The 22,766-nt window shown below is 51.6% G+C and overlaps 1 protein-coding gene across 4 annotated transcripts in view; it reads left to right on the top strand.

The window, feature by feature from the left end:
- The window catches only part of TTC12 (tetratricopeptide repeat domain 12), a 53,897-nt gene extending 35,534 nt beyond the window's left edge, over positions 1 to 18,363 (top strand). For 2 of the 4 annotated variants that reach the window (XM_078432745.2, XM_078432748.2), the window contains 12 exons: positions 359 to 428; positions 1,269 to 1,357; positions 3,403 to 3,571; positions 9,031 to 9,123; positions 10,127 to 10,187; positions 10,981 to 11,118; positions 11,588 to 11,686; positions 12,139 to 12,207; positions 14,564 to 14,665; positions 15,898 to 15,997; positions 16,938 to 17,163; positions 18,195 to 18,363. In XM_078432745.2, the coding sequence (XP_078288871.2) occupies positions 359 to 428; positions 1,269 to 1,357; positions 3,403 to 3,571; positions 9,031 to 9,123; positions 10,127 to 10,187; positions 10,981 to 11,118; positions 11,588 to 11,686; positions 12,139 to 12,207; positions 14,564 to 14,665; positions 15,898 to 15,997; positions 16,938 to 17,163; positions 18,195 to 18,270 (1,292 nt within the window). In that variant the 3' untranslated portion in view covers positions 18,271 to 18,363. Of the gene's footprint in view, positions 1 to 358; positions 429 to 1,268; positions 1,358 to 3,402; positions 3,572 to 9,030; positions 9,124 to 10,126; positions 10,188 to 10,980; positions 11,119 to 11,587; positions 11,687 to 12,138; positions 12,208 to 14,563; positions 14,666 to 15,897; positions 15,998 to 16,937; positions 17,164 to 18,117 lie in introns of all 4 variants that reach the window. The other 2 variants (XM_078432746.2, XM_078432747.2) reach the window with 2 other exon arrangements.
- Positions 18,364 to 22,766: the final 4,403 nt, after the last annotated feature.

Below are 22,766 nucleotides of genomic sequence, written 5' to 3'. Positions count from 1 at the left end.
TAGGTTCTCTAGAGCCTAGACAGAGCTTCAAAATAAATATTCAAGAGAGGTGAATATGCTAGTTCGTCCCAGAGGTTAAGCAGCTCCTGGAGACTCTCTAAAGATTATAAAATGACTAGTTGTCAGATAACCCACGAGGCCACACAGGCTCGGCTCCCCTTCTCTGAACAGGATGTCCCTTCTACTGGGGCAACAAGTGGCTGATGACAGCCATAGGTTTCAGAAAGGAAAGGTATTTGTTTCCGCCCAAACCGTTAATTTGGTGAGCTTGACATTCCATGTTGGGTTTCTCACTGTCCGCTAGACCTCAGCCAGACAGTTCAGGAGTCTGACCCGGTTTTTTATGAATTTGTTCCAGGCCCAGAACAGACTTTATTCAGAACACACAACGGATTCAGTGTCATCAGCGAGAATGAGGTCATAAGAAGGTAGGGGTGTTTGTAAAGTCAGCCAGCAGTAGAGCGAGGAAGGACAACCAGTTTCCCCCAAAACCCCTGCCCACACAGGCAGTGGCTTCACCGGGTGGCCTGACCATTTAGTCAGTGTTGGGGGCCCCTGGGAGAGAGCGGTGCTGCTCCACGGGCGCCCCTTGGGCCTTGTGCCTCGGGTGGTTTGAGTTACACCACAAGCAACGACCGCAGAGAGAGAAGGGGTCCGCAAAACTTCCCGGGTCCCTCCAGGCACTGCAGAGCCCGAGAAGTGACCATCTTTTCCTGGTTTCCCACCAATGTTTGCAAGATTGCTATTTGTTCTCTTTTGGAATTTGCTGATTGCCTCAAGAAGTGAGACCAGCTGGGTCCTGGCTGATCCCATTTCTAATTTTTATCTGAAAAGAGATCCATATGGAAGGAAGTGGATTGCTAAATGTTATTTTATTTTTATTTTATTTCCTATTTTGATGGTTTGGGTGCAGCCCCCCAGGCTAAGGAGGACACTGCTATGGGCTGGACTCACTGGCACACGTTTGCATGTGTGAGGAAGCCCATGGACCCTCAGTGGCCTGCTGGCCCACTACAGTTCACCGGTCACCGTGCAGCCATTGCCCATGGCCGCGGCTCACCAGCCTCCCTCTGTGCAACCCCGACTCCTCGGCCTGCATGACTGTCCTGGAGCTCTCTGCCCTCCAGTCCTGGTGACCTGTGGCTCTGGGCTATAACATGACTTTCTTAAACCCACATTGGAGAAGTCTGGAGGTGAAATAAAACCAACTACAAAGAAGATCAGTACTGCTTTCCAGTTTTAATATTGCCATCCTTTGTCTGTTCTAGGTGCTTCTCCACGGCAGGGAAAGATGCAGTGGAAGAGACGGTCTGTGTGTCCGTCCTCAGACTCTGGCAGGCAGTGTGCACTGGGAATGGTAAGCCAGGGTGGTCACTGCTCATCACTGTTAGCGTACTGTTGATGCGGGAGCACCGCGCTCGGGCGTGATCCTGGCCGGTCCCGAGGGAGCTGATGTCCAGACCTTCCCCCAGAAAGAGCATATCGATCAGAGGCGAGGCCTGTGTTAGAGTCATGTCTCTGCCACCCTTACTACTGCCTTGACGGTGGACACAGTCACTGTCAGCATACTGAGAGGTCTTACCCCTCTGCTCTTTGCAGACTCATGACCTCAGCTCCTGCTCCACAGGCACCCCTTGGGCTTTGTGCCTCGGGTGGGGACGGAGATGTTCCTTTCCTGTCCACCTAAAACTACGGTTCCTTTTGGCTGACCATGGTACCCATTTCAGCATCCTGAGATTTTCGGTTGTCCCTGCTAGCATCTTGTGACACTGATTCGTGTGATAATGAGACAGTAAAATGCTGCAGGGCTTTTATTTACCATATTAACATTTATTTACTTTTTTACATATCAGCATCTTCTGGGGTTCATGAAGTTTCTGCACAATCTCTCTTACCCCTTTGTAATGTAGTGAATGTAAAAAAAAAATTTTTAAGTATTTCCCTCATGTTAAAAAAGTGGTGTTTCCATAGGGAAAGGTCCAACCTTGGACAGAAAACACTGAAAATGGGAATAGTGATGCCTGGGTCTCCTTTTTGCAAGGCTTCTGTGGGAAGCCAGCAGAAGAGTTTGTGGGTGCAATTTGCAGACCATGACACGCTGAATATGGGAAAATAGGATTTTTTCCATTGATTTAGTAGAGCCAGGGAATCATCGGAAGTTGCAGAAGACTAGAGAATCCGGGGGACTCTTTCCTGAAGGGAATTATGCTCAGACTAATACCATTATCAAGGTGCCTTGCCGCTCCTTAGGATCCTGCACTTGCCTGGGGGGTGGGGGGCGATCTCACATTCCCCCACCACAGGAGGGTGAGAGAGGCAGGGCTTGGTGGCCGTGCGTTTATTCAGGGAAAACCAGAGATAGCCCTCCCTCCCTGCAGCCCTGATTTCCTCAGCACGCACCTACTTGGGTTTCTGTGAACCTTGGGGGTCACATTTTTCTTTGACATCAGAAGAAATATTGTCAGACACCGCCTGTGATATAAACGCTCTATCAGAGCTGTGAAATCTTGGTGTACCCAACTCAGTAAATACAAAGAAGACTTTAGAAAGGACAAGGGGGTGCTTACAAAGTTAAGGACAGAGACACATGTCTGTGATAGACTGTTGAGTGGGAGACAGAAGCCAATTACAGGATAGGATGGGTCATTCTCTTATGTTATTCACAGCTCCTTTAAGGAGTGAGGTCACCTGGAGGGGTCCCAAGATGAGGGAACCCACATTTTCAGCTTTTGGATTGTTTGCAGTGAGCTGCTTTTCCGGTATGAGAAAAAATATATAAACTGCACAAACTCTGCTCTCTTTCTTGGTGAAGTCTCCACTCCAGCCTGTCCCTCTGCTTCCTCTCAAATTCATGCACCTGGCTAGAAAATGAACCGGGTGAAAGGGGGCAGATCCGTGCCAGCACTCTGGAAGTCACTTACATCTCTATTAATCAATGTCCTCACATGATACCCCAGTTTTCTAGAAAGAACCGGTGGTTCCTCTGGCCACCATATGAAAATTGACTCTCTAAAGTTAGCCACAGGTAAGCTGATTCTTGTCCCTTTCCTCACATCCCAAATCCCGCACACCAAGGAGCCTGTGACCGAACGTGCGTGCCAGGCCCTGTTCCGAGTGCCATCACGGACTCACTCACTGAACCCTCCTAACACCTCGGCCATGTTGGCTGTCTTCCCCATTTCTCTGATGAGGAAACTGAGGAGCGCGGGAGTTGATGACTCAGCCTCAATCGTTTCCCTGGCCATCGGGACCCGGCGGCCTGGCTCTAGAGCTCAGGCTCTAACACTTTATTACTCTGCCTCTCAAATGAGGGCAGAAGAGCTGGTTTGCCCGTTGGGATGGTGGCAAATGACTGGTTTGACCGCTGTCGCGTGCCTGAGATGCCCGTCCCCTGTCTTGCAGAGGAGAACCAGCACCTGCTGCTGCTGCGCCCCGAGATGGGCGGCCTGCTGCCCTCCCTGCTGACCTCCCGGGTTCTGAGCCTCCGGAAGCAGAGCCTGGCCCTGCTGCTGCAGCTCGCCAGGACGGACCACGGACGGAGCCTTGTCGTCGGCCACCTCGACCTGACCCGGTAGGGCTCTGCTGGCAGGGTCTTCTCTGCGGCTTCTCACACGGTCACCTGCCACGTTAAGGCTTGCCCGTCCCCCTTCCCACGCCATCCGACACGGGACGACCTCCCGTCTGAACTTAGCACCCGTGGGCAGTGGCACCCCTCTGACCCGCCTCTGTCTCACAGATTCTAGAGATGGCGGAGATGGTGGCCCCCCATCCGGACTGGGCGTCCAGCCCTAGGACAGGCCATGGGCTCCTGCCCCCTCGGCCTCAGTGCTCCTTCTACCCTCTTTTTGCCTGTACTTCTTCCATTCCTCTTTGTGGTAACTGATTTTGCATGTTCTTCAAGCCCTTCTGGAGCAAGGTAGAGCATAAAGAAATCAGACACGTCTCGAATACTCTTGCACGTAGGTCTGTCCAAGGCGTCCGGCTGTAGAAACAGCATGTGCCTCTCCCTTACTACACCTGATAAAAGAAACAACTGAACCCCAGTGATTCTGTCCGGTGCTTTTCAGTCGAAATATTAGTTTTTCCATGCAAAATTCTCATTTTCTCCATGAAAAGAGTTGCACGTTGGCAATTTCGTGTCGTTCAACCCAGTAGAAGCAGGAGCCGTGACGACAGCTTGCTCTATTCGTGTTTCACACACCGTCTAAAAATGAGTTGGCTTCCGATTCTTCTCACTATCATTACCTCACCTTCTCTCTTCTCAGCCTGGGAGGTTGGCGAGATCAGTGTTATGACACCATTTCACAAATGGGTCAGGGGCGCTGCCTCAGAGAAGCAGGGAATCTCACCCCGCCACGTCTCTGCAGGCCCGCCCTCTCTCCGATCCCCGACTAAGCTGAGGCCTCCGGGGCCCCACCCCGTGTGGGGAGGACGTCCTCTGTGCTCAGGACCGGGTGGTTATTGAGCCCCTCCCCGTCTCAGCCCAGGGGCAGCCCCCATGGCTCACAGGCAAAGGCAACCCCCCTGAAGCTCAGCCCACACAAGCAGATGGATCATTCGAGTTAAGCCCTCAAAAGCACGTTTCACATTTCACATGACTGCAGTCATTTCCCCAGTACCTTCCTCATGGTTTTTCATTTGGTTTTGGTCTGAGTAAATGTAGCTGAGTTGTCATAAGCCACCCCCTCCCAGCTGTCTCTGAATTGCTTGAATTGTAATTTGAATTTTTCCATTGTTTTGGAGAGTGGCGTTTATGAGCATCTCACACAGTACGGCCTAGTCCCCAGGCTGTCGAAGACACCTCAGCTTCTTACCTTCTGCCCACTATTAAACCAGAAAGAGATGGAATGTGTTCTCTGAAATGAAGGGAGATGGTTCGGCGCAGGACAAGGAGGCACCCAGGTCCCATGACCCTCCCGGGCACACATACCACATTCCTCTTCACGTGCTTTTCCCCAAATGAGAAGTTGGAGCGACAAATGTGCTCTGACAGGAACCGAGCGAGGGCTAGTATCACTTTGTGGAAAGCACTGGGGTTTTCAGTTCAGCAGTCATGACCCCAGAGCCTCTGCTCGTCTCCTATTCATGTGGCCCAGGAAAGCCGCTTAGCCTTCCCGCACTCCGGTGTCTCAATCTGTATCACAGGCTAACGATGAAGCTCAACAGAAGTGATACATGTATGCCAGTTACAGTTTTCTCTGCAGCATTTTACACAGCACTTGGCCAGGAGACGCTGGTCTCGTTTACCTCACGTAAGAAAAAAGACTAAAGATGGCAACACCAGTTCAATGACTTAAAGATATCCGGGTCAAGGTCTCTGTCCTCTTGACCTTTCCCTCATGGTCCCACGAGGGTGCTGCAGCTCCAAGTATCACATCCCTTGTTGAGACAGGTTAACAGCAGCTAGGATCTGTCCCATTTATCAAGAGAAGCTACTCCTTATTTCTGTTGGATCAGGATTGTGTCCCATGCCACTCCTGTGGGGAAAGTGGTTGCAGGAGACTCAGGTAGGATAGAAGGGGAGAGCAGCGTATCTGTGGGATTAGCCACCAAACGGCATCTGCCACAGTAAAGAAAGGAACTGGTGGGGTGCCTGGGTGGCTCAGTTGGTTAAGCGTCCAGCGTCAGCTCAGGTCATCATCTTGCAGTTCGTGGGTTTGAGCCCCAGGTCAGGCTCTGTGCTGACAGCTCAGAGCCTGGAGCCTGCTTTGGATTCTGTGTCTCCCTCTCTCTCTCTACCCCTCCCCTGCTCGAACTCTGTCTCAAAAATAAACATGAAAGAAAGAAAGAAAGAAAGAAAGAAAGAAAGAAAGAAAGAAAGAAAGAAAGAGGGAGGGAGGGAGGGAGGGAGGGAAGGAAGGAAGGAAGGAAGGAAGGAAAGAAGGAACTGGAGTCATACCTGACACATGGTGTGGACTCAATAACTTTTAAAAGCATTTTCATTTTCTCTCTTCAGGGTCTATTTGCTCAGGGTCCTAAACTGAGGTGAACATGCATTTGTTGGTTCACCAGAGCATTTTCTGACCTGGGGTCCACTATAGGGACAACTGTCTGTCAGCAGAGCAGAAAATCTGCCATCCAAAAAGGAGACAGGAGGGAGGAGAAAGGACCGCTATGTCCTTACTGGATAATGACTCCAGTTAGGATGTGTGTCTTGTCACATGGAGAGGAAGTCTCGTTGTTCATGGCTCTCGAGACAAACACCAAGGTGAGCCAAGACTGCCGGCTCCACTTCTGTGCATTTCAGCGTCATTTTGTCCACCCTCAAGACTGAGGAAAACAGAGTTAAACTGATGAGTGAAGACTCTGAACTAACTGTAAAATCCATAATTTCTGACAGCAGGAACACTAGAACACTGTTCTAAGGAAGTTGGGGATTTGCAGAAGCTTGGAGTTACCTGGGACCACAGAAACAGTCCAGTCCAGCCCCATCCAGTGCCGCTGTCCCCTTTGCGGTACCCCACTATGGTCTGTGTGTGATGCCCTCCAGGGAAGACTCCAGCATTGTCATTGTATTCTTCTCCATGTGATTAGGGCGGGTGCTAGAGCAGCTAGTAGACTGGGAAACTTGCCCCAGCCAATTAGAGGATGCAGATCTCACCTCCCAGGGCAGCCCATCCTGTTCCGGGCTAGTTCTGACTGATGGAAAGCTATCTCCTTGCACTGGACACAAACTGCCTGCCCCATTCCACACTCCTTACAGGGAGGCCTTGGTCCAGTCTGTTGGAGGCCTCCGGACCGCTTCAATTCTCCCACTTTCCAGCGTTTGCGGCATCTGAAGACACCGATCTTTTCCAGGTTAAGCATCCTGGTTTCCTTGACCATTCTTCAGATTATTTGACTTCCAGACCCCTCCTGGAACGAGCTGCTGAACAATCCAGTGGCATAGATGTGGGTGGCTGGAGTCCACTCCTAAACCCCAATCCCCAACCTGATGGTCCCTTTTCTGCCTCTATTGTTGGCTGCCCCGTGGCACTGGGTCCTGTGGATTGCTGCACTCTTCGTGAAACTCCAGCACGTGGCTGGCCACCCCTCGTGGCCCTCCTTCTGCCCCCAGGCTCTTCCTTCCTGGTTTCCTTGGCAAGCTCCCCTTATGCGGTCACCCTTGCAAATCAGGGATCCTACTCTTGGCCCTCTTCTCATTTGTGGCCTCAATTATCACATACAAGTCCCTCTCTTGAGTGCCAGAAGACCCTCCTCTGCTGCCGGACATCTTCCATGTCAACACCACAGGCATCACTAGGTTAAATCACAAGTGGTTCTTCAAAGCAGACCCTCTGCCTGAATTTCCTATCTTCATAGGTGGCACTTCCATCCACCCAGTCGCTTAAGCCAGACTCCTGAGGGCCCCTCTGGGTGGGAAGATGGTATATTGTCACTTCTCCCTCTTCCGCATCCCGGGATCCTTCCTTAGGGCTCTCTTCTGGCATCTGTGAGCACCCCTTCTAGGCCTTCACGAGGGCCTCTCTCTTCCCAACTGTGTGTCTCGCCCTGCCCCTGCCTCAGCGAATCCCCCCATCTTTACTGTCTGGACCATTCCAGTTCTCCCCCCGTTGGATCCCCTGTCTCCTGTACGGTGGGCTCCAGTCCGGCCTCCGCCATTCCACCAAAGGGATTTGCCTCCTATGCACATCTGTTCTGTTATGTGCCTACTTAAAACTCCAGAATGACTCTCTACGGCCTATAGCATTAATTGTCCAACACCGCGAAACACAGTGCTCGGGAACTCCCTGCACACTTCACTAAGACGCAGCCTCCGCCAAAGACCGAGAGGCCCACGAAGCTGCCTCCCCCACCATACACCAGCACACTGGGCAAAACCTAGGCCCGCGGGTGAAGCACAAATTGCCAGCAGGCCACAGAAGGCGCAGCACCCCACCTTGCCGCTCGCTGTCCTGTCCTCGTGCCGTAAGCAGCAGCTATGAGGAACTGCTGGCGTCCCCACGTGTGCCCCTGCCGTTTTGTGCCTCACCGTCCTTGTGAATGCCGTGTGCTCTGCTTGTGATGCTCTGCCCCTGCCCCCGTGTGCCTGACACGGAGCTGAGACGTTGTCTTTTTTCCTTGCTGCGGCCCCAGAACCCACCACACCGCCTGGCACTTTGTCATCAGTAAGTGATGTCGCTTGAACGAACAAACACAAGTGAACACTGTACTTTCGGGGGACAGCCGACATGCCCTCTGCTCTCTGAAGCCTTTATCTCCGTCCTCCCACACCACACGCCAGGTAGACTCTGTGCCCACTTTACATGCATCTGTTTCTAACATACCACCTAACACGTGTGTCACTGTAGGGGACCAGGCGCCCAGCACTGTATCCCTGCACTGAGCCCAGCACCGAGCACACAGTAGGTGGTTAGTGCGGGTTGGCTGGACAGATGACTCCTAGCGGTGGCAGCCAGGCCGTTAGGACAGCCACAGATTGCATTAGCTTTTTTTGGCAGCTGTAGCACACTGTTTGTTCATCCTGGGTTTGCGATCGGCTAAATGCCCTTGAATCTTTCATATGAGCCAGGTCTGAACCAGGTCTCCCAGGTCTATTGCTCATACAGAATTTGCAGCTCTAAAGGGAGGGCTTTGAATTTAACCCTATTCAATATCATCCGACATATTCAGCAGCCCATCAAAATCTTGTTGAAACCTTACTCCATCCCCCACCTCGTTAGGGGGCCCTCCCTCCCACTTGAGTCGGCAGCAGATTAGGAAGCATGCCACCTAGATGTCACTTATGGTGATTGAACTTGGCAGAGGTGCCAGAGATTCCGTCCCAGTTGGCATCTGATAGTCAGTGAACTTTGGTTAAAACTGTTCAACCCTCTGGGAGTTTAAGTGGCAGAGTCATCCCCATAGGAAAGTGTCTGTCTCTTTGGGGTGGGCAGGGAGCTGGGCTGCTCAGGAGGACGTAGTGAGGCCACCTTTCAGCTTATGTGACCCAGACGCAGACTCCTTTCTGGCCTTTTTGTGAGGTCTCCTTGTTGGGGATGCTGTCAGCTGGAGGACAGCCCGCTCTGAGGTTGTTCTGGATTTTTGCAGATTGTTGGAAGCCCTGGTGTCCTTTCTTGATTTCTCAGATAAGAAGGCCAACTCTGCTATGGGACTGCTCACAGACTTGGCTCTGGAAGAAAGGTAATTTTTATTTCCAGAAACTGACATTTCCTTTTCAACATTTGTAAAACTGTCTGATCTTTAAAAATATGCAGTATGCAGGCAGGTTTGGCCAACTGAGCATCATAAGATTCACTGAGTAGAAGGGCCGCTGCCTTCCAAGCAGGGGGCTGTGGCTGGCCCTTCCAGTCCCCCCTGCCTGCAGGGGGACCCCCGTCCTTGATGGGTCTGGAAGCAGTAACAGACTTAAAAAACGGTGCCTCTCACAGTTTACAAAGCTACTGTCAGTTGGAGAAGCTTCCTTGCCTTCATCAGTGCCCACTCAGAACTGCCCAGCAAATGTGTGTTGACTGAATCTGAGAATAGAAAGCAACCTGCCCTTGGGTTCTCAGTGGCATTATGGGTAATCCCCCCTTCCCTCCACTTAGCTGCTGAGGAAGACAGCAGAGGTCTTCAATTTTCATAATTCTTGGGGGTTTAAGTGCATCTTTGGTCTGTTTTTAAATCTCACAAACTTAAGGGTGTCTTGCTTAGCATGGTCCTATGATGAGAAAGAGCTGTCTGTGCCCGCAGACAGGCCATGGCATGGGCTGGGAATGTGTCAAAGCCGCTCTAGTAGGAGCAGATGTGTGTGTATCTGGGCCCTCCTCACCGCTGTGCAATAAACATGCTTGCTCTGTGTTTCCTGTTTGCATGGCACACAGAACCAGGGGAGGGCCGGGCTGGTGGTGAGTGAGCTTGGCAGAAATCGAGGGATTCCAGCAACTTCCGCACTAAAAGAGTTACCACGTGAGGTCTGCTGTTTAACGTCAAAGGCAATTCTCCAGACTTAGAAAAATTAAAGCCACATTACATACCCAGTGACATTTTTTGTTGTTGTTGTTGTTCAGAATAAATCATCCATGCACACTGCACATCACACGGTTCCTGAGCCTGTGATACTCTGCTCCCTTACCCAAGACACCGTATTTCTGTTATAGTTTGTGCAGTGTAGAACTAAATCGTGGGGATGTTTTCTCCACAGATTCCAAGTCTGGTTCCAGGCCAACCTTCCAGGTGTGCTCCCGGCACTCACAGGTGTTCTGGTGAGCAAGCCCGCATTTTTCGCACCTGTGACAGACATTCGCAGACGCGTGAGCAGAGCCGTTTAAACACAGTTTACGCTCCAGAACTCCTGTTGTCTCTCGGGTTGATTAATCATTTCTTCACAGCTGGAATTGACACAATTCTGTTATTACAACAAGTGCAGTTGGGACAGGTGGGGAGGGCCTATGGATGGGGCTCGAGTGCCGGGGAAAAGAGGATGGGTGTGGACTGTGTCTTAGGTGGAGGCAGAGAGAGGGTGTCAGCTCCGGTCGGTCAGTCCCCTTCTGACCCCAAGGCTCGTCGTAAGTACCACGGGCAGTCGTGTCCTTGAGTGGTGGTCATCCCCAGCGGGAAGGCAAGTAGTGATTTGAGCTGATGAAGCAGGACATAGCAAGGTGGGGTCCTCCTAGGACAGCATGCTATGACTGGACCCTGTGCCATGGGAGTCATCAAAGTCTCAGGGGACCTGAGAACTTGCCCACATGCCCGTATTCCACGCACATGGAAATGGAAGCTCTGAGAAGGGACGAGACTCGCCCAAGCCCTCCCAGCGGGTTGGTGGAGTCACTGAGATGAAGCCCCAGGCCTCCCCATCCCAGGCTAGGGTGCTTTTGGGTCCACTGCCTGTGTGCCTCCCTCCATGCTGGTGCCAGGTGGCCCCACTGGTGCCCCTGGGTGACATTCTGCAGTCTGCTTCCCAGGCATTTTGCTGAGTGAGGGATGCCCCTACAGATTGCTCTGGCATCGTTTGCCTGCTCTCTGCAGACTTTCCTTCTCTTGGCTCGTTCTTAGAGGAGAGAACCTACAATAACCAACACGTCAGCTCTTTGCCAGTGTATTGCCCTCGTGGGAAACCTTAGTGCTGAGGCTGCCGTCCGAAGACAGATGTGTGCCTCTGAAGAGTTCGGGGATGCCTGTCTGGGCCTCATGGTACTGTGACTCTTCCGTTCAGAATGTAGTCCTTTACCTGCTTTGGGAGCAGTGGCTTCTTCTTGATTAGCCGGCTTTTCCAAAAATTCTTTTTGAGGGTGCTGGAGCCAGTGGCTTACCCCTTCCACAACCATAGATTTTATGGGTGGCCGGCCTTAAGGAGCCCTCCATCCACCCTGGAGAGTTTGGAGGACTTTCCGGTGGAGTTGGCTTGACTGCCCACTCCCCAGTTTAAACATAGGACCGGGCCGAGCCACAGTCTCATGGCTCAGGCACCAGAGATTCCTTGCAAGTCTTCTCCACTAACACTAATTCACGGAACTGGTCTCTGATCTTCCACCATCTCCTAGGGTCACAACACTGACAGTTCAGGGCGCGTGAGTAACTAAGATCACTGCCAAAGGGATGAGGTGGCCGTGAAAAGCTGCAGGGCAGAAAGGTCACTGATCCCTTTGCTTTGTTTCCCAAGGCCAGGTGTGAAGAGGCTGTGGACCTGTTCAGAGACGTCCTGTACACGCTCCTGGGACTTGTGATGAACTTGTGTCTTCAGTCCCCCTTCATCTGTGAGGTACGGCAGTCTTTCCTCCCTGCCGGGAGCCCCGGCACAACCCAAGCCCAAGCCTGTGCATTGATAGAACTGCTCTGGCTTTCAGAGAGAGAGTAGAAGCGGGGGACTCACACCCTGGTGGCGGGAATGGGGAGAGCAGGACGGGCGCTGTGTCACTCTGCTCCAGAAAGTGGACTGAGTGTCCAGGATGTGCTGAGCACAGTGCTAGGTTCTGCCTTTCCAAAGTCAAGTAAAATGTGCTCCCCGCCCTCAAGGCATTGCCCTGTAGTTAGGGAGATGAGACAGTTGTGGGAAGAAGCAAGAGCGATGGAAGAAGGGGTCGTGAGGGAAATACGGACAGAGTGTGGCCATGCTGAAGAGGGAGAGGCCAGTGCTGTTGGCTCAGAAGGAGCTCCATGGAGGATTCAGATTAACAGGCCATTCAGACCTCCTCCTCTCTCCTGTCGTGGCAGGTTTGGGCTGTGGAGGTGAGCAGAAGGTGCATGTTTCTACTCAACAGCCAGGATGGAGGGATCCTGACAGTAAGTGTCTCCCCGGGAGATCCAGAAACAGCTTCCTTTGTTGTTCCAGGGGAGTCGGTGACCCTCCAACCCAGTGCCCATCTGTGGACCCCCAAGAGTCCATGGACCCAAGTCAGGAATCTCTTTTCTGTATGGTTTGCAACTTAACAACTTCCACAGTTTAATTATAGGATTTGTCCTATTCCAAGATATCCTGGTGCAAATTGTACAGGTGATGAGATTTCATTTACAATCTTTTTCCGTAGTCAAGAAAGCCAGGCCTGTATTTTGAAGCCCATGATCCCAGAGGCTGTTTATGCACAATGGTTTTAGCCCCCTTGGACATGCATGCTGGGGTGGCTTTCTTATTTGTGCTTCTGACATTTGGACAAGAAAGCTGAGAAAGACCTGTGGTCAACACAGAGCATCGGGGGGACATCAGTATGATCCACAGACCATTTGCTGTCATCCAAGGATGTGTTGTTTACTCACAGAAGTAATCACCCCAACTTCTCCACCTATTAGGTCAGGGCCCTAGTGCTCAGAGAAACACCTGGGGCACATCCAGCAGGTGTGGGAAACCAGTCCTCCAAGGGAGCACATACTGGAGACTGGGTCCAGGATCACAATAAAGGTTCTGAACAGATGCAACAAACCCTGTGTGGGACTAGTGTGCCTGCAACTTCCCCAAAGTCAATTCAGACAGGACAGGGTGGAGGGTTTTCTTGTGGACTCCTGGAGTGCATGGCAGGTCTTCAGGGTCCCTGGAACCCCCTGAAATTGTATAGACGGTTTTGGGGGCACATGCATTTTCATGGCAAAGGCATCATGCCTTTCATCAGATCCTCAAAATAAAGACCCATTACCCCAAAAGTGGCAAGCATCACTATTGTCAGGTGCTTGGGTTTTCCAGAATGGTTTAGACCAGAGCTAGTGAGCTAACCTTTTAAGGACTCTCCTGGCCAGATGTTTCTAGGACTCTCTGCCTGTGCCTCAGTCAGGTGCTGACCGACCGGCTTGTTGGACAGAGCAGCAGTGTCACCAGGGCCATCTGGTCCGTTGGTAGTGGGCTCTCCCCTCTGTCTTGGGCCTAACAAGAGATCTGTAGTGTCAGCTGTGGCAACATTCTGGCACCTGTAGGGAGCAGATGAGGGAAATAAGACTGATCATATGGTAATACCCATATTTATCCCTTCTCTGTAGGGAAACCTCATTAAAATCAGACTGAAAACATTAGGGAAGGAAAAAAACCTAGAAATCCACACTGACAAAATGAACAGGCAAGAGATCATCAGTCAGTTTTTAAATAATTTTAACCCGTTTCTGGAAGATAAAGAACACCTACAAAAGTCATAGCTAGTGAGTCAGGGCTGAAGGAACCTCAGTGCAGAAAACAGATACAGAGGACACAGATTTGCCTTGTAGGACCCTGGAGAGGCTCAAGACTCCAGAACACCAGGTGCTACAGAGGCTACAAGTAAGAGATGGGGGACCACGTGTGGCAGTCAGGTGTCTATACCTCTGGTGGAAAATCAGAGCTTTTTTTCTCTAAGGGAATTGACAGACCAGAGAAAAATGTTTTGCTTTCTAGTGTCTGGGAGTGCTACCTCTGCACGTGTCAGTCGACAGACTCCCAATAAACACAGCACACCGGAATATATTTTTATTGCTCTTTCATAAGTGTGCCCATAAATGGGCAGCTAAGGGTCACGGGACATTTCAGGGAAGCCACACACAGAAATAGAAAAACCAAGTGAAACAGAAAAACATGAACCCAGAAGAAATAGAGATGATATAGGAAACAAAAGAAAAAGTGACGATCGTTTGTGTCCTCCGAAAGATTCAAGATAACATATCTATAACACCTAGCTAGCTCTTTGATAAAAACAACAGCTAGCTCTTTGATAAAAAGCAAAGTGGAACTAGAAAATCATAAATGGCGTCCGCCAGAAAGCAGAACAGGCAGACAGAGATTCAGACAAGATGAAGGACAAGCTAAGAGAGAGACCCTGAGGACCAATCCAAGAAGTCTGCCGTCTAGTAAAGACCCTGCTACTCCCGGAGCACTGCAGGGTGTCGGGGCAGGACTTTCTGTGCCAGAGCTGACCTGCTCGGTTCCATGTAGAGCTGAAATGAACGGGGCCCCTGCATGCCAGGGGCCCTGTTTCCAGCCCTTGAGTCACCTGTCCTGTACCTGTACAATGAACACTGCTTCCTGCCTATTCCTTGGCCACTACGTATTTGTAAAACCGAGGTGCGTGTTTTGCTCCCCACACTAATGACTGTTTTCGCCTCACTAAACTACTTGCTGACTTTTAAAGGTCATCAGAATTTATGAACAGAACGATTAATGATCTTCACTTTCCGCTTCACCCAGAGAGCCGCTGGCATCCTCAGCCGCACCCTGTCTTCCTCTCGGAAGATTATTGAGGAGGCCCTCAGAGCAGGAGTGGTGAAGAAGATGATTAAGTTCCTAAAGGTAGAGCAACTTACTGGGTTACAACCACTTGCATTTCCAGGAGCGGCACAGGTTATCTGAGGGAAAGAATTAAGGAGGGTTTTGTTCCATTTCACCCCTGCCCTCTGTGAAACTTCTTGAATGAGGATTCCTTCCACCTGTCACCCAAGACAGTGCTCTGAACGTCACCGTAAGATTGCTGAACAAATCCATAAATTGTTCATTAGAAGCATCCATAACAATTGGTGGCCACTCGAGCCTCACTTAAAATATACAGGCTCTGTCCCCAAAAAAGATGGTTGGCGTGGCTTTCCACAAGGTCCCACGGGCCCCTTGTTTGGCTCGTGTTCTGCTGGCCATGCTTTCTCCGGCTGTCTGGAGAATGTTGGCTGTAGCTCCGCTTATGAGGGAGGGAGGGGGCAGCGTTGCTCTGGGACAAAATGGTGCTTCCGTGATCTGAGTCAGCGCAGCAGCTGAAGTAGACCCACCGGAAGGACCAGGTGAATAAGGACCCCACGGGAGGCCTTCTCATAAAACCCCAGGCTGAGCAGGGCCAGGAGGCATGCTCTGTCGGGGGGCCGCTGCTGAGGCAGGGGCAACATTGAGGGGTAGAAGGTTGGGTCAGCGTTATTAAGCTGCCACATGGACAATGACCAACACTCACCCGATGCAAGTCTTGCACCCTGCCGGAAACTGCTGATCACGTGCACACACGTGTGCACTGTGCATGTATATATGCACGTGTGCCTCTTGAAGATCCTGCATTGGGTGATTTTGAGGGTTATGAGTTGACAGTTGTCACCTCTTAAAATGATCTAGATTTGTGATGTTCTCCATGCAGGCCTGTCAGCCTGACAGCCTTAGCAAGTCATTCCCCATTCTCCAGTGGTGAGGTGACACGGTGAAAGGCGGGGGGGGGGGGGGGGGCCCTTCCTCTCTCTTTGGTACATCTGCCAGTCAACAGCATCATGCCTTCCTCAGCCACTCACTCATAAAACCTTCTCCAGGCAATTACCCAGGTGCACATGACAGGCCCGCATTCCTGTCGGGCTGTGGGCTGTGCTGCTGGGGACGGGAATGACACCAGCCTGGCAGAGCCCGGGCCTGCTCACCGGGAAGCACCCGCCATTCTCGGGGGAACTGTGTTTTAGAAGTTTAGGAAGCCGCTCACACAGGCACAGCTGCTCGCTGGTTTGTGGCCAAGAACAATCAGAGGAGTGACTTTATTTTTCCAATTTCATTCCGAAACCCAGACGGGAGGCCAGACCGCATCACGATATGCCGTGAAGATACTAGCTATCTGCACTAATAGCCAACACGAAGCACGAGAAGAAGTGATAAGACTGGATCAAAGTAAGTGATAGTTTCCCTAGGCAAGAGCCTACATCCCAGAGGTTAATCCCGCCTCACAGCTGCCCAGGGAGCAGGGGCAAGGCGTGGGGAGAGGCACTGCAGAGCCCTGTTAACCTCTCTCTAGACTTCTGCACTGTTTACTAAGATTATCTGTTTCACCCTGTTCTGGAAGCATTTAATTAGCCTTCAGCTGCACACAGGTAGCACACCCATGCTGGAGACCCTGCTGTGAAGCAACTCAAAGATGACAGGGTCGAGGCCAGGAGCCACTGCCTCTCTCCTAGTAAACTGGAATGGTTTCTTTGGGTTTTTTTATTAATTTTTTTAACATTTATTTATTTTTAAGAGAGAGACAGAGCATGAGTGGGCTCATGCAGAGCATCTGCTTCGGCTGATCTAACGCAAATTCTCTCCCTTCACGGACCTTCCTTTAGTGAGCAGGGAAGGTAGCAGAGTCGGAGGCAGCCTTAGTCTAGTAACTAAACATGGCTGCAGTCATGTACAGCGGGTGTTCCCAGCGAGGCAGCCTGCGAATGTTCTTCACACATCCTCTGGCATGGAAGAAGGAGCCCTTCTTTTGCATCCTGCTCCTTGTCCTGCAGCCACAGGGAGCAGGCCCGGGGCCCCCTACTCGGGGCCCTCAGGTGGAGTGCAGGGGCTTAGAACGGGGACTTTAGGGAAGACAGACCTGTGTGACACATAACATTCAGCCACACAATGACTGTGCCACTCTGGGCACTGCCCTGGGCACCCGAGAAACATCAGAGACGCATCCAGGAGCCGAGGAGGTCCATAGTACTCAGCAAATACTTGCCGAGTGACCAAGTGACATGTCAGAGCTTTGGGGAGGCTCAGTGTCACTGACACTCCAGGTGCTCCTCCTGTCCCTTGCTGTTTGAGGTTCAGAGGGACAGATGCTGGTTCTCTCCCCTCCCTCTAGAGTTTGGCATTCTGCTGAGGCTGCTCAGCTCAGAGGATGAGATTGTGGTGGCCAACGCTGCCCTCTGCCTGGGGAACTGCATGGAGGTGCCCCGTGCCGCGTCTTCCCTGCTGAAGACGGACATTGTGCAGGTGCTGCTAAGGCACGCAGGTGGCGACGCCCAGAAGACAGCCGTGCAGCTGAACTCAGGGATCGCCCTGGGGAAGCTGTGCACGGCCGAGCCCAGGTATGCACCCGCTCCAAGCCGGGGTGGCCCGCGTCAGTTACATCCTGGAAGACGCAGGGCCAGCAGAGGTACCATGCGGTGGCCATGTGGTGGCTGGGCCTCCGTGCCACCCAGAACTCCGTGGAGAGCCCCGGGAGTCCTGGTGCTTCCTGTGCACACAGGTGTTAGGCCCAGTAGCTACATCCCTGAGAGACCTGGGCTCTCAGGCTCCAGTGAGAGAGGGGGAAGATGCTTCTCTGACAGACATCTGTTCTGTCCACTCACTGCCATCATCTTCCCTCCATTCCATTCTCTCCTTCTCTTCTAGCTTCTTGCCCATCTGTCCACGCATCCCTCCTCCTTCACTTTTTTGCCCGTTGCCTGAGCATGTGGGAGAATGCTCAGTGAGGGCCACATTCCCGTGCTGGAGGAAACTGAAGCAAGAATGGCATGTTTAAGACAAGCCAGGGCAAGAGATCTCTGCTCTCACTGTGTGCATTGCTTCCCTTTTAGCTCAGGCTTATGTTTTGCTCTGGCTGGGTTCTGATGTGCTGAAACCCCTAGTTATCATGCATGTCTGAGGGATGGACACCCCGGCATAGGAGGGGGGTGCCTTCCATGGACAGGGAGCAGAGCTGGCTCCTTCTCTTCCAGACTAAGCCCTCTGATTCCTCCCCAGAGAGTGAAAGGGTTGACTGGGATCACATCTGAGGCCCCTTCAAGTTCTGTCTGATTTTTAGACGGAAGGCACAGATAAAATCTTTCTTCTACAGAAAGCAAGGCACGTTAGCTAGGTTGAGCTCAAAGTGGCAACCTACTGGGGAGTCCCCGAGAGCAAGGCCCCGTCGGATCAGCCTGTCCATCTGCCACTCATGACAGTATTTACTGTGCTTTTTGTACCTCCCTGAGCACCTTACATGCTTTGATTGCCAGGGCTCCCAGGGCAACAGCTACTTCCCCTTTCTGCCTCACCAGCCAGCTTCTACCTGAGAGGGGGTGGCTCCAGGCACCATGGCATTGATGTCCTGAACTTGGTGTTCTGATTATGGCAGATTTGTCGCTCAGCTGAGAGAGCTGCACGGGATAGAGATTCTCAACTCCACCATGAAGTACGTGGCTGATTCTTAAGATATGTGGCGTCTGTGCACATTTTCAGCATCACGGGACTGTGTGCTAGGGGTGGTTCCTGTGCTAATAAAGACTGTCTGAATGGCCACTCCAGAGCTGGGCATTGTTTTCAGACGTTTGGCTTCTGGTTCTCACTGGTAATGGCAGAGTGGGCGTCAGGCCGGCCGCGGTGTTGGAAACCACTCAGCATCCATCACACTTTCCTCCTCCTGTCCCTTCCTGCCCTGCAGGGCCTGGACGCCAGCAAACAAAAAGCCACATTTCCCAGATCCCCTTGTAAGCAATGTTTCTAGACAGGAACCAGATTCTTCCCGCCCCTTTGGCTGTTTCTGCTGGTAACATCCAAGAAACATCAAGTTTTTCGACAGCGGGATCTCAGTGTCCGAACTCCAGCTCCAGAGTGCCCAGGGACAGGGGCAGCGGCAGTGGCAGCTTCTTCGGGCCTGGCCTGCCACTGTGCCATGTACTCTTGAATTCAGGGGGTTGAGTAGTAGGGGTAAGCTCCCGAGGCAGGGAGTTCTCTGTGATCCAGGGAATCGTTCCTGGAGGCGCCGCCTGGTGTCTTAGTCCGGCCCATCTAAGGGTGTTCTCAGCACCCTGTTCCTTGTGTCAGATGGTTTTCTGCTTCAAGTGCCAAAGCAGGGGCATCTGTTTCTGCCCTGAACTCGCATAAACATCGACATATTTGTTCCCTGAGCCCACTCTGCACTCTCGCCCCATCCCCAAAATGCACTGCATCCTTACAGCGGCCACCTCTGGACCCCAAGTCCCTAAGTGAAGAGTCTAGTGAGTGACACGACTCTTTGGCATCTCAGCACAGTCACATGACCATCTCAGGGTAGAGAGCAGGCCCCTCATGATATAGTGAACGCCGAGAGTCTCAGACTGGAGTTCCCAAAACTTACGGTCCTACCCCGCTTCCTGGCAGGTGCATGACTCTGGACAAGTCGCTTAACCTGTCTGAGCTTTGCAGCTTCTGGAAAAGCCAGACTAATAGCTGTCCAACCTATCACCCATGTTGCCGTCAAGCCTAAATGAAGTTTGGGAGCTAAGGGCACTTTGGGAATTACAAAGTGCTGCACAAATAGATTACCAGGGTGGACCTTGAGGTTGAGGGGACTGACTGTGGCATCAGCTAGATTAAATGTGAGGGCCCCAAGCCAGGGTAAAGCCCATGTCCCTTAAGGAATCAGAGCTGGACATTTTCCAGGCCATATAGGAAAGGAAATCCTCCCCCTCCTCAGAGTATTTATTCAACACACCCAAGAAACGATTCTCCACAAGTGAGGTAGCCCTTGGCATGAATTAAGAACTCTGCTCCTGAAACCATGATAGAGAATTGGCATTTTGAGGGGCCAAAAGGAAATCAATAGCCCTGAGACCCTAGAGCTGGGATCGGAGCACCGCCTGGGGCTGGAGTGAGCTCGCTAGAGCACTGTGATGGGGCCACAGCACCATCCCCAGGGGCATGTGACAGGCTGCAGCAGAGAGGCCAGGACCTGTCCACTCAGTCCCATCAGGCAAACAAACACACTTCAAGAGGCTACTGGATTGCAAAGGGAGTCGGCGTGATGCTAACTAAGCAGAGCCCAGAGAAGAAAGTCAGAGGCCGCCAAATGTGCTGTTTTCAGAGGGAATCCAGTGGAGCTTTAAAAATGGAAAAGACTGCCTGCCTGCACAACCAGCAGGCTCCTCTCCTTGGATTCCAAGTTCAGGCCCTTCCTCCCCCTCTGGCTGCACTCCTCCGTGGCTCTTGAAAATGGCTACTATATGTGTAATCTCTTCCCCAAAGAGTGGGAAATATCAGATTATATTATTCTCTTTGCCTCAGAGTGCCTGCCAGAGCAGTAATGTTCCCCGCTTTGGAGGAAGGTGTGGCTGCCCCCGAAGAGCTCTCCCCTCTCGAGGATGGAGAGAGATGTTTTCCATGCCGGTGTTCATCTCCAGTGCAAGCCAGCCCTCCCTAACCTTGTCATCCCCAGCACACGTCACCATGCCGGGCTCCCAGGAGGCATGGAAAATACGGCTCCCACCATCCTTCCCATTCTCTGGGCCACGGCTTATTCAGGGAAAGCCAACCGCTGGTTCCATGGGCAAAGGGGTTGAGATTATCCATCCTAAAGAGAATGTGGCCATGACCAATATGGAAGAGAATGACCACCCTGAGGCCACAACAGGGATGTCAGGTAACAGATGGCAAACAGCTGTCCTAGACAATGTGACGGCCATGGTCCTAGAGGTCAGCAAGGCAGGACTAAGGTTAAATGTTGGGAGGAAATAGCGGGAAGGGGCAGGACATGCCTCTGCAGGCACTTTCCTAAGGATCTGTTAACAAGAACTTCCTGGCTTGGAGAGCCTGTTTTCTAAATGCCTTTAGAGTAGGGGCTCTTCAGAAGGCCCCGTAAGAGGAGAGAGTCATTGGAGGTGAAGAAAACATTTACTCTTCTCCCCCATATGAGAGACTCTCTCTTTATTTTGTTTTATTTATTTTTTGAGAGGCAGAGAGAAAGTGCGAATGAGGGAGGGGCAGAGAGAGAGGGAGACACAGAATCCGAAGCAGGCTCTGGGCTCTGAGCTGTCGGCACAGAGCCCGACGCAGGGCTCGAGCTCACAAACCATTTGATCATGACTTGAGCCAAAGTCAGATGCTTAACCAACTGAGCCACCCAGGCGCCTTGCCAGAGGAGGGACTCTTGGTCCCCACGGGCCATTGACCTGCAGGCCTACAGAGAGAATGAATCACGCCCATGCACTGAGCATTTGCTCTATGCGAGGCACTGTAATAGGTGCCTAAATATCTTGCCCCATCAAAGCCTCACAGAGACGCTGTGAGGCAGGTATCATCTCCATGTGATGGGTAGAGAAACTAAGACATGAAGACAGTAAGTACTTCTTATCGAGAACCACATGGCTGGTAAGTAGGGGAGTCAGAATTTCACTCCAGCCTGGGTCTTCACTCCTTCCAGATGCAAACATGCCTCCACTTACTGAACATAACTTGGGGTGAAAGGCTTCTAGTTTCTCTGAGACTCAGTTTCCACTCTGTAAAATGGGAGCAGCAGTCCCTACTTACAGCATTCCTGGGTTTGAATTTAACAACCTTGAAGTGCCTGGCACAGGTGACTGGAAAATAGAAGGCTTGTACTTAATGGTGACTATTCAGGTGACTATTTTTAGGCTAGAAATTACCAGGAGCTCATTACCTGCCTCCTCCCACCCTCACCAAAATACACTCATCTCCTAGGCAGCCCATCTCAACGCAGGCAAGGTGTGTTTGCCTTTCCCTCTCTCCTGTGCCCGCTGGCAAACATGAGGGTCCCCCAAGACCCAGCTGTGGACCTGCCTTCTAATACCTCCAAGGCATCAAGGTCTGGTGGCCTGGGTAGGGTGGGGCCATGAACAGGGCTCACTGGTGGTGTGACAGTGCTTATTGCCTGTGGAGGTGAGGGGGGACAGGCTGCATTTACGCCAGCAGCACCCCATGAGCAGTGGGCTGGGAGCCCTGAAACGGGAAGGGCTTCAAAGCCCCCATGACTTACAGATGCTCCCTATATTTGTCCTCACTTTAGAATCAAGAGAGCCTGGGGGCACCTGGGTGGCTCAGTCTGTTGTCTGACTTTGGCTCAGGTCATGATCTCACGGTTGGTGAGTTCAAGCCCCGCGATGGGTTCTGTGCTGACAGCTCGGGGCCTGGAGCCTCCTTCAGATTCTGTGTCTCTCTCTCTGCTCCTCCCCTGCTCACACTCTGTCTCTCTCCCTCCCTCAAAAATAAATAAAGATTAAAAAAAATTGACGGTGCTCATTCATCAAGATACTGCCAGAGACTACAGACCCCCCCCCCCCACCCCCGCCACCTTCAGTGAGTGCCCAGGAAAGGGAGTAACAGCTGACAATTGCCTCCAACAAGGAGCTTCCAGGGGTCCTGCTGTGGCCTGGCACCTGTGATCTGAAGCCTGCCAGATGACTTTTTTTATTATTATTTAAATGAGACTTATATTTACAAATATCTTTTCCCATTCCTTCCCTTGCCTTTTAGTTTTGTTGATTGTTTCCTTTGCAGTGCAGAAACTTTTTATCTAGAGGTCCTAATAGTTCATTTTTGCTTTTAATTCCCTTGCCTTTGGAGATGTGTCAAGTAAGAAATTACTGTGGCTGAGATCAGAGAGGTTTTTTCCTGCTTTCTCCTATAGGGTTTGGATGGTTTCCTGTCTCATATTCAGGTCCTTCATCCATTTTGAGTTTATTTTTGTGACTGGTGTAAGAAAGTGGTCTAGTTTCATTCTTCTGCATGTTGCTGTCCAGTTCTCCCAGCACCATTTGTTAAAGAGACTGTCTTTTTTCCATTGGATATTCTTTCCTGCTTTGTCAAAGATTAGTTGGCCATACTTTTGTGGGTCCAATTCTGGAGCCTCTATTCTATTCCATTGGTCCGTGTATCTGTTTTTGTGCCAATACCATGCTGTCTTGATGATGACAGCTTTGTAGTGGAGGCTAAA

The sequence above is a fragment of the Panthera onca genome, chromosome D1 (assembly GCF_046562875.1).
Source record: "Panthera onca isolate mPanOnc1 chromosome D1, mPanOnc1 haplotype 2, whole genome shotgun sequence".
NCBI classification, from domain to species: Eukaryota; Metazoa; Chordata; class Mammalia; order Carnivora; family Felidae; genus Panthera; species Panthera onca.
This window is presented reverse-complemented; position numbering and strand designations above follow the sequence as displayed.